Below are 10,333 nucleotides of genomic sequence, written 5' to 3' on the forward strand. Positions count from 1 at the left end.
AATAACTTTTATCGGTTTGCTTTACGTCACACATTTCCCACTAATTCGCGTTCGTATTTTTGCTGTATTTCTGATATATATTCTTTTTGTTAAAGTTCGACAAAAATGATTTAATAACGATATTGTATTGAAAATATGGGTTGAACTTAAAATCGTTGCTAAAATCTAAAATACATCAATTTTTGCTGCGACAAAGTGGGTAACAACTGTGAAGTGGGCTCTACCATAATGAGCCTTTGGCGTGCAAAACAGGCGTAAGCTATTAAGAAAGTTTGGCGTATATATAACGCTTCTCAACTCTCAAGTCCTAACTATCTGTCTCCCACCCTTATCCCCCAAATACACATCCATCTGGCTCTAGATTTGATTATCATTCCAATCAGGTGATCTTTCTTTTTCTTTGATCTCATTGTATTCGTTTTCGATCTGCGTTCTCTTTAGTTTTTTCAATTCGACAATTTGGTGATGAAATCGTTTACCTTTTTTTTTAATACGATCGAATCGAATACCGATTGAGGGTATGTTTATATCTATGTGCAATTAATGTTGTAATACGATAAATTCGGTTGACGATAAGCCATTTATTACAGCGAATCAAATTGATCAGTTATGGTGATTCTTTGATTATTGTTTTTCAGACTTTCTTATTTTATTGGGTCGTTTTCCTTTATTCGTTGTTAATGGATTTGTATGCGATTTAGTTTTGGTTATATCAACCAGAAACTGATGATACTGTAACTTCCATTACAGTTTGCACTTTTCTGACTGACGATTGACGAAGAAGAATATTTTAGCTTTGTTTGTTCGTTGCTTCCAATCCTAGTACTCAAGTTTCATGTCTGACATCGACGTCCAGATTCCAACTGCCTTCGGTATGTTTGTCCCTCATCTTTCTAATCTTAAACTTTTAGCAATTCTTCCGATTTACTGTTGCATCAGACATTTGCACTTTGTGTGGTATGATCGAATTAGGGAAGGAATCGAATTGCTCCTCTCATTGGAATGGAAAAAGCTATTTGTTTTATGACTATGGGCCTGTTAAGCTATTGGGTTCTAAAGCTTTTAGCTTTTAAGAAAAAAGTTTTAAGAAAAATTTTGAAATGGAATGAGAAAAATACATTATAAGCTATTTTCATATATGTTGCTTTAGTGACATACTGACATTATTTAAATTTTTATGTTTTTAAATAAATTTCAGTTTTAACTTTTTAAAAATTTTAGAAATATATTTTATATTATAATCTTACTAGTTTATAACCCGTGAGAAACACGGTTATAAAATTAATTAAAAATTCATATTAAAAAATTAAAATTATTAATCAATTATTTTAAAAAAAATTATTACTTAAAAGATATTTTTTAGTTATATAAAATTATAATTGTTGATTTAAATAATTATTTGAAGTTATATCACCTTATAATTTGTATTAATTTTATTTTATTTTTCAATCTAATGTTATGAATTTAACATAATTACAGTGAGAAAATTTAAAATTTGAAATTAAAAATGAAGAATCAATTATTAATTTAATATAATTAGAGTGGAATATTTAAAATTTAAAATTTAAAATTTAAAATGGATAATCAATTATTAATTAATTTAATGTAATTATAGTAGAAATTTAAAATTTGAAATTTGAAATGGATAATTAATTGGTTGACAAATGGCATAATTGGTGATGTATAACATTAATGAGGAACTCTAATTATATGACACTTGTCAATATGAGATTAAACCTATTCTTTTATTAGAATAGAGATCTGGGTTTTCCTTGAGCGTTTAATTCTCGTTTTTATAAATTAAAATTCTATAAATTAAAATTCACTAATTGTAACTAATTAATGTATATAGTAGAGTTACAATTGTACATATAACATAAGAAAATTCATTCGCCAACAAAACATAATCATGGAATATAATCTAATGACTCATTCCATTATTTTCATCCAAAGGCATAACATTTATAAGTTCATTTGGCATTTATTGTTCTGTTATTTTATGATGTCTAAAATTACTTTTTTTTCCATCTATAATAAAATCGGATTATGTTATGTTTGATATATACATATTTTGATATGAATTTGGATTGGGGACAGATCCATTCGCTGAGGCAAATGCTGAGGACTCGGGTGCTGGTTCAAAAGAATACGTTCATATACGTATACAACAAAGAAATGGTAGAAAAAGTCTGACAACTGTTCAAGGTTTGAAAAAAGAGTTTAGTTACAATAAGATTCTCAAAGACCTTAAAAAGGACTTCTGCTGTAATGGTACAGTTGTTCAAGACCCTGAGCTTGGTCAGGTAATCATTTCACATAGTCCAATCTGTTTTGTTCTGTCATGTCATGTGCTGTGTTTATTAACGAATTTCATGGTCCAATCTGTCATGTCATGTGCTGTGTTTATTAACAAATTTCACGGTCAATCTGTTTTGTTCTGTCATGTTCTGTGTTTATTAACGAATTTCAGTCCAATCTGTTTTGTTCTGTTATGTCATGTTGTGTGTTTATTAACGAATTTCACAGTCCAATCTGTTTTGTTCTGTCATGTGTTGTGTTTATTAACGAATTTCACGGTTCAATCTGTTTTGTTCTGTTATGTCATGTTGTGTGTTTATTAACGAATTTCACAGTCCAATCTGTTTTGTTCTGTGTTAATTAACGAATATCACAGTCCAATCTGTTTTGTTCTGTTATGTCATGTGCTGTGTTTATTAACGAATTTCACGGTCCAATTTGTTTTGCTCTGTCATGTCATGTTTTGTGTTTATTAACGAATTAACGAAGGTGTATTGTAACATAATTTAGGTGATCCAACTTCAAGGTGATCAGAGGAAAAACGTTTCGACCTTCCTTGTTCAAGTAATTTTATTTTTAACTATTAAACTTTTTTATATGAATTTTCATTTTCGGTTTGTTTTTCTCATATTATTTATTTTTGGGTTTCTGTTTTTGTGAAAACAGGCCGGCATAGTGAAGAAAGAGCGTATAAAGATTCATGGTTTTTAAATGGCATTTGTGGTCGTGATTTATTTGTTTTTCTAATTGTTTCCACTTTTCTTCACTTTATTTTCCCTTACTATATTCGCTCCTTTTATTTGTCGTGTTTTAATATTTATGTTTGTTTCCAAGAGTTATAAAATTGTAATCTCATGATTTCCATTTCCATGGTTGCTAGTAATAATTTATTGGTGTTTTTGAAGTCTTATCTCTGTCATCGAACTCAGTTTTTAGATCATTTTTAGATCATTTTGGTGCTCATCGAAGTCAGTTTTAGATCATTTTGGTGCTCATAAGCCAGCTTGTTGCAATATAGTATTTAGTGAGACCATTAATGTAGGCTACAAGCTAACTATTGAAAAAAAAACTATTCAAGACAACTTATTGATAAGCTCATAAGTTAACAAGTTTTTCATATATACTTTTATATACTAATTTTAGTTTAATCTGTCAATTTTTAGTTTAATCTGTCAAACACAACATAAGGCCGACAACCCTTTTTCATTGATCAGTTAAGTGCAATTAGATTTGTTTTTACCAAAAATGATTATTTTATTTTTAATTTTCTCTCATTTTAGAAGCTTCAAATTTTCCCTAACTCCGTATAACCCATTGCAGAATAGGTGATTAGTTTGTGGAATTCCATCTTCCAACAATATGGTTATATTTATGAATTTTCATTTATATATTTCCTTTTTTAACAAAATTTTCAGTTTTACCTATATGACCAATGATAAAACAACTCAACAGATTTTCCATTTTAAAATAATCTAAATAGACAGTTACCTCCCCCACATACAATTTTTGAAAACTTAACAAAAAAATATATTTATATTAAGGAATGAAAAAACAAAAATGGAATACATTTTATAAACGTAAAAAATGGAATCATCTAATGCCAAAAAGAAACCGATATATAAAGAGACCGGATTGAATAAACATTGTTAACCAGATCCGAACCCTAATCCCAAGGACTCAATGAGCATTCCTCAGGCAATGTAGGAAACCTCTCAGTATCTTTGCAATAATCATATATCACTAAATTCCTTTGAACCCAAGCAAAATCCAACTTCTGATCTTTTGTAAGATGCCATGCTTCGTATTGATCCCACCAATGTTGTGTAGTAGATGAAACACAATCAGGATAAGGGTCTTTCCATTGACAACCATCGACTGTAAAATCTCTGTAAGAAGAAACAAATGGTGCCTTTTTCCAGTCTGTTTTCTCAAGACCCCCTCGTGTTGCCCAATCATCAGCATTCCATATGCTTGAAAACAAATACATCGGTTTCTGATTTGGGAAGAAATTGTTCTCGTAGTCGGCGTTTTTGTATACTCTTACTGGAACTCTATCCACAAAGAATCTGTTCAAAATCATATATAATTAGACATAAAAAAAATGACAATTTTGACTTTGTATAAATAGAAAGTTGTATGAATTGAGACACCCTATTATTACTTTTATAAAAAATCAACCTATAATCAACTTTTTCGGAAAACAATAAATTTCAACCAATAAAAATATTTCAAAAATCATTTAGGGTGTTTATATGGTAAAATAAGATGTCTTTTTAACCAACCCCTTAATTAAATGTAATATATGATTTAAAGTGGAAAGAAGGGTTACATGATTTGGTGAGAATTCCATAAAATGGAATAAGTGTGGTAATCAAGAGTCGGGTCAAACCAAAGCTTGTGCCTCATCTCCCGGTTTCCGGTTCCATTTTTGTAAACATTGGTCTGGATCAAGTATGGTTCACCGGTTCGGTTACCTAAAAACTCGAAGTCCAGCTCATCTCTTGTGGGCCCCGCACCATCCTCTGTACACATCTGTTTAAATAAATATGTACATATTATTATAAAATAATAACTTATTTTAATCTACATATATTAGTAGTTAAAAAAAAGAGTAAATTACACGAATGGTCCCTATGGTTTTGAGTAATTTACATGTTTGGTCCCTAACTTATTTGTTTAACTCAGAAAGTCCCTACTGATTGTTTTTGTTGCGTGTATGGTCTTTGTCTTACATAAAAAAACTATTTTACCCTTGATTTTTTAATTTATTTAAACAAACACACACCCAACCCAACCCAACCCCACCTCCTCTTAATCTTACCTTACTTTACTTATCACACCTTATTTAAATAAAAAAAAATCAAGGGTAAAATAGTCTTTTTAGAGGCAACAAAAACAAACAATAAGAACCTTCCAAATTAAAAAAATAAGTTAGGGACCAAAAATACAAATTAGCCCAAACCATAAGGACCATTCGTGTAATTTACTGAAAAAAAAAAGACAAATCTAGCCGATATGTTTTAAGATTTGTGATAATCTAACTCAAAAAGTTTCTTATGCAACAAAATATAACTATTAATTTTCCAGCAACAAATGCTAAAGCCTTTTTGGACTTGTTTAGAAAATATTTGTTATTAAAACTATATATTAATAACTGATTTTGATCTCAAAAGATTAATAATTTGATGGGAAAAAAAAAAAACTCACATAGTAAGCGGTGACGACTCCAGCAGAATCACCTCCGACCAACTTCAGCTTCATACTAAACCAACCGAATCGATATTTCTCTTTTGTTTGGAACCCACATCCTGTTCGTACAAATCCATTAAACCAATGTTAAAATTTGAACAAATAAAAATTTTCATGTGGATTAGAGATTTCATAAGACAAATGTTTGACTTTTTTTTAGCATGGAGTTTGACTTTAACATATATTTGAAGTAAAAAAGTTGACTTTTACGGTCATTAATGATATGATCTTGTGAACTTAATTAGGTTGGGGTTATCAAGATCATTTGGTGATATTATAATTTGATATGGATTGTCCTAAGAAAACATGATCTTAGAATTATGATATAAATTGCCTTCAATCATTTTATATAAAAAAATATAAAAGGAAGATTTTAATAAACAAAAGTGTTCAAAACTATTGACCAGTACTTTTAGTTTTATTTATTCATATACTATATCCATTTTTTTTATAACAGTTATTTTCAAACATTGTACTTTTAAAAAAAATACTCAATTATAATACTGTATTTTTCAACTTTTTTTAATCAAGATAATTGGAAAGAACTTTTCAAGATAGAATGTTATTATAGGAGGAAAAAAGAAGGGCAGAATGATACAATTCAAGCTATTATCATCAAATTATCGTCAACTCAAGAACAATGAAGGTCAAATATGCAATTCAACTTTAGATCTCTTGGAAAGAAAAGTTCTTTGATTATCATGTTCAGTCGCTTTTGAATGACATCATCATTACCCAATTTGAATTACTCCTATATTTGCAGAATAACTATATTGTATTTTCATTTTATACAACAAATCCATTATAAGAAAGCGTAAATACGTAATTACAACTTCATTTCTACTTATTTATCCATCTGATCTGCTACAAAAATGACCGGGTTGACTCAGTGGGTTGGATGATTACCTGTGTCATTATCCAGGGAGAGAAACCAGGTCTGACCATCTTCAGAAGTTTTGAAATGATTCTCAGACCACATGATGCTGAAATTATCATCAAATGAAGGCTTCGATGCAGCCGAGGAAGACATTGTAGCGATTGTCACATAAGCAACGAAGCACCAGATCGCAGCCACTGCCATTGAAGAACTTGAAGCTTTCTTCTCCATCGTTTTGGTGGAGATCAAGCCTTGTAAACAAGTGAGATCTTCTCTCATGACTATATATATATATATATATATATATATATATAGAGAGAGAGAGAGAGAGAGAGAGAGAGAACAATTTTGACGACAATTTTGAAAAAAAGTAGAAGCTTTGATATGTGAAGGTAATTGTAAAGTTAGTCGTTGTAACATATAAATGATTTAGTTATAACCGTGGAACTATGATAATAAAATTAATCAAATTTTTATAGAAAAAACTTAAAATTATTAATAAGTTATTTTAAATAAATTATTAATTAAAAGATTTTTTTAGTTATATAAATTGTAATCATTAATTTAAATAAATATGTGAAACTATATCACTTTATAATTTGTATTAATTTTATTTTTATTTTTAGTTTAATATTATTAATTTAATGTAATTAGAATGAAAAATTTAAAATTTGAAATGGATAACTAATAGGTTGACAAGTAGCATGTATTAATTAACAAACATAATAGGGTGACACATAACAAAATGAGAATAAAACATTTATTAATTAGAAAGCCTTATAGGGTGACATATGTTAAAAAGAGAGTAAAATTATTTTTTTATTAGAATAAGAATAAAGATTATAAATATAGCATTACGAAAAATTTACATTAAAATGAAAAACGTTCCAAATAATTTATATTGTACCCAAAAATCTGAGAGATAACACCGGTTAATTACCACATAAACGTCTTACGTCTGCCCTGATGTTGACGTAACATTTATGGGTTAATTAGGTTGAGTAATAAATTAAAACAAATAAGTATTTAATATTTGATTTACAAATCATTTTTTATTTCTATGATGTCAACATTGACATTTTTCGATTGTTTATTTACAAGAATAAATTGCGATTTCCAAAAAGAAAAAAACAGAATAAATCATTTAATACAATTTACACAAAATTTTTATTTATGTGGATCAGATCTACATTTTGTTGTTCTTAAATTTCAATAAATAGTCTTTATCACAAAGAGAATGATTATTTTATTTATATTTGTAGATAAACAAATAATTTATGTAGTGAAAAATAATATAATATGAACCAGTTTATACATAATTAGTGAGATGAAAGTGACAGAGGATGATAGAAGATCCAGGCTGCCTCTGAGTGGAAGTAACGGGTCATCATGTTACATGAAAGAACGTGAGATTGTTGGATTTTTATTTCTTTATAAAATATGTCAATTTATTATTCACAGATATTTCTTTTTGAGTTGCGAATTAAGTTTTTTTTTTTAACGTCAAACGATTATTAAAGGGAAGTTATTTGTATATAACAGTTTTTTTTTACTATACACAACAATTTATGCATTATAAAGTTGTACAATACAACACTTTAAAACACAAATTTTTGTGTACAGAGAAAAAATATTGTGTACGAATCAGTTCCCATTATTAAAATAAAAGAAAAAAATAGAGAGACACAAACAACAAGAAACTCGAGCCTAATTACAAGAAATAGTTTAAGGGGCTGTTTGTTAGGATCTGAATTTTTAAGTTTTAAATTTTTAAGAGATCTGAATTTCTAAGAGGGTCTGAAATTTTAATAGCTGAATTTTTAACATGCTGTTTGGTTGGGACATCTGAATTGTTGTGCTGAATTATTAAAATAACAATTTTACCTTTCTGTTTTATTTTTTTTATTGAATTCAACTATTTATTTAGAAAATAACTTAATAAATTTCTTAAATATGTATTAAAAAAATATATAAACACCATATAAAATCCAAATTTAGCATAAATCAAAATTAAACACAAATCCAAATCAAACATCAATATTTTTCATCAAGATCTTCATCTTCTGTCCACATTTCACCATGAATGACATCTGCTTCATCATTTTCTACATCAATGTCAAATACTCATAATTCTTGCAATGAATCAGAGGCTTCTTCTGTGTTTAATGCTTCATCCAAATCAAACACAAATATGATTTCTGCAACTGCATTTCAGCCTAATAAGCACACAGAAGAACATTGAACATAAAAACTTGAGTATAAAAAATAAAGCATAACATCAAAAATTCAACAGCAACATTTCATCATATCCCTTTTAACACATTCAAATTCGATCGTATACCATCAAAATCAAGCATAAAACATCAAAATCAAAGCATAACATCAACTATAGATTATGATTGAACAAATCTGATTAGCATAACATAACCACTTATTTCGATTTTTTGATTTTCGACTTTGGGGGGAAAGAAGGAAGAAACAAAGAACAACAATCGATTTTCAGAAGGAGCAACAAACCTGTCGATTTGCAGCAGCGAGAAGGTGCAACAGCGTCGTCCTTCTTCGATTGCACCGCCGTCGACGTTGCTTGGTTGGGCGGCGTCGTTCAACGGCTTCGTCGGAGTATGTAGCTGGGAAGGGAAGCAGACGCGAAGGGGGAAGAAGCCGCATCGTGGGAAGAAGACGCAGGAGGAGGCGAGTGTGCGATTATGTGTTAGGGCAAAAAAAAGAAACGCATGTTTTTTTTTTTTTTTTTTTTTTTTTTTTTTTAATTCAGACTTTGTTCCATCTCTGAAAAATTAAGAGGTATTTTTAATTTTAAAAGGTAAAAAATAAGACTTAAACAAACTATCTGAATCTGAATCTTTAAGACATTGCCTCTTAATTTTACAATTAAGAGGTAAACAAACAACCCCTAAAATAGGTGAGGAGTTCCAAACATGTAACTTAAAGAATTACAATTGGACCGATTTTTAATCTAATTAAAACCTCTCATTTTTGAAAATCCACGCATTCCTCGTCTTCCAAATCAACCAAAAAGTAAACTAAAGAAAACATCAGTTTTATCCCCCATTATCAATTTAATCAATCATATAATTTTGATTTAACATCATTTTTTTTTTCTTTTTGTGTTTTGTTATTTTGTTTCTTTCCATTTTTGTTTTTGTTTTTTTTGTTTTGTTTTATTATTATTATTATTATTATTATTATTATTATTATTATTATAAATTTCGATAACCATATAAAATTTGGAAAACATTTTAAAATTCGGACGAAATTATAAAATTCGAACGACTATATAAAATGAAACAAAAGCAAAGTTTGTTTTTATTTTAGAAACAAACCGATATTATTATCGTCTATTGATAAATTGCAATTTACCATAACAATTATATAATGATTGATTTACAATGAGCGTATCCAATGCTTGATGTTTTTTCAAGTCTTCTCCGTATATACAAATTAGAATATTCAGCATCCTGGATATACAATTGCTCAATTAAATGCTTTCGATCCGCATAACGCACCACACAAATGCAATACAATTAAATGATTTCAATCTGCATAACGCACCACACAAATGTAATATCGAACTAATTAATATTCATGATAAATAAATACAAACTTTGCTTTTGTTCCGTTTTATATAATCATTCGAATTTTATAATGTTGTCCAAATTTTATGTGTTATCGAAATTTATAATAATAATAATAATAATAATAATAATAATAATAATAATAATAAGATTAAAATAAAAAATAAAAAAAAATTGAAAACAACAAAAAACAAAATAGAAAAAAAAACAAAAAAAGACAAAAAAAAATCAAATCGGGGGGTGTAATTGGAAAAGAAGGTGGGTACTTATAGCATTAGCATTCTTTTTTACAACCTTAAGGTCGTGTTTGGTT

General features: G+C 28.5%; 2 protein-coding genes across 2 annotated transcripts; one reads left to right on the plus strand and one right to left on the minus strand.

Moving 5' to 3' along the window:
* The first annotated feature begins 226 nt into the window (after positions 1-226).
* Positions 227-3,202, plus strand: LOC145050136 (protein translation factor SUI1 homolog). The gene is made up of 5 exons (XM_078998435.1): positions 227-383; positions 751-872; positions 2,098-2,303; positions 2,809-2,862; positions 2,965-3,202. The coding sequence occupies exons 2-5, from the start codon at positions 836-838 to the stop codon at positions 3,007-3,009; spliced, it is 342 nt and encodes a 113-aa protein (XP_078854561.1). The 5' UTR covers positions 227-383; positions 751-835; the 3' UTR covers positions 3,010-3,202.
* Positions 3,203-3,812: 610 nt separating this feature from the next.
* On the minus strand, positions 3,813-6,731 carry XTH8 (xyloglucan endotransglucosylase/hydrolase 8). Its single transcript, XM_078998440.1, has 4 exons — positions 6,454-6,731; positions 5,506-5,606; positions 4,628-4,830; positions 3,813-4,364 (listed from the first exon to the last, which is right to left on the minus strand). Exons 1-4 carry the CDS (start codon positions 6,701-6,703, stop codon positions 3,962-3,964), a joined length of 957 nt encoding a protein of 318 aa, XP_078854566.1. The 5' UTR covers positions 6,704-6,731; the 3' UTR covers positions 3,813-3,961.
* Between the last annotated feature and the right edge of the window lie 3,602 nt (positions 6,732-10,333).

The sequence above is a fragment of the Lactuca serriola genome, chromosome 1 (assembly GCF_051521515.1).
Source record: "Lactuca serriola cultivar US96UC23 chromosome 1, Lser_US96UC23_V15, whole genome shotgun sequence".
NCBI classification, from domain to species: domain Eukaryota; kingdom Viridiplantae; phylum Streptophyta; class Magnoliopsida; order Asterales; family Asteraceae; genus Lactuca; species Lactuca serriola.

What these genes read in the sequence shown, in the direction of transcription:
- LOC145050136 (XM_078998435.1), top strand. Translation starts at nt 836, where the DNA reads ATGTCTGACATCGACGTCCAGATTCCAACTGCCTTCG. An exon ending in AAGACCCTGAGCTTGGTCAG is followed by an intron (nt 2,304 to 2,808) that starts GTAATCATTTCA and finishes AACATAATTTAG; the next exon opens with GTGATCCAACTTCAAGGTGA. An exon ending in TTTCGACCTTCCTTGTTCAA is followed by an intron (nt 2,863 to 2,964) that starts GTAATTTTATTT and finishes TTGTGAAAACAG; the next exon opens with GCCGGCATAGTGAAGAAAGA.
- XTH8 (XM_078998440.1), bottom strand. Translation starts at nt 6,703, where the DNA reads ATGAGAGAAGATCTCACTTGTTTACAAGGCTTGATCTCCACCAAAACG. An exon ending in GAGTCGTCACCGCTTACTAT is followed by an intron (nt 4,831 to 5,505) that starts GTGAGTTTTTTT and finishes TTATTTAAACAG; the next exon opens with ATGTGTACAGAGGATGGTGC. An exon ending in TGGAATTCTCACCAAATCAT is followed by an intron (nt 4,365 to 4,627) that starts GTAACCCTTCTT and finishes GATTTTGAACAG; the next exon opens with ATTCTTTGTGGATAGAGTTC.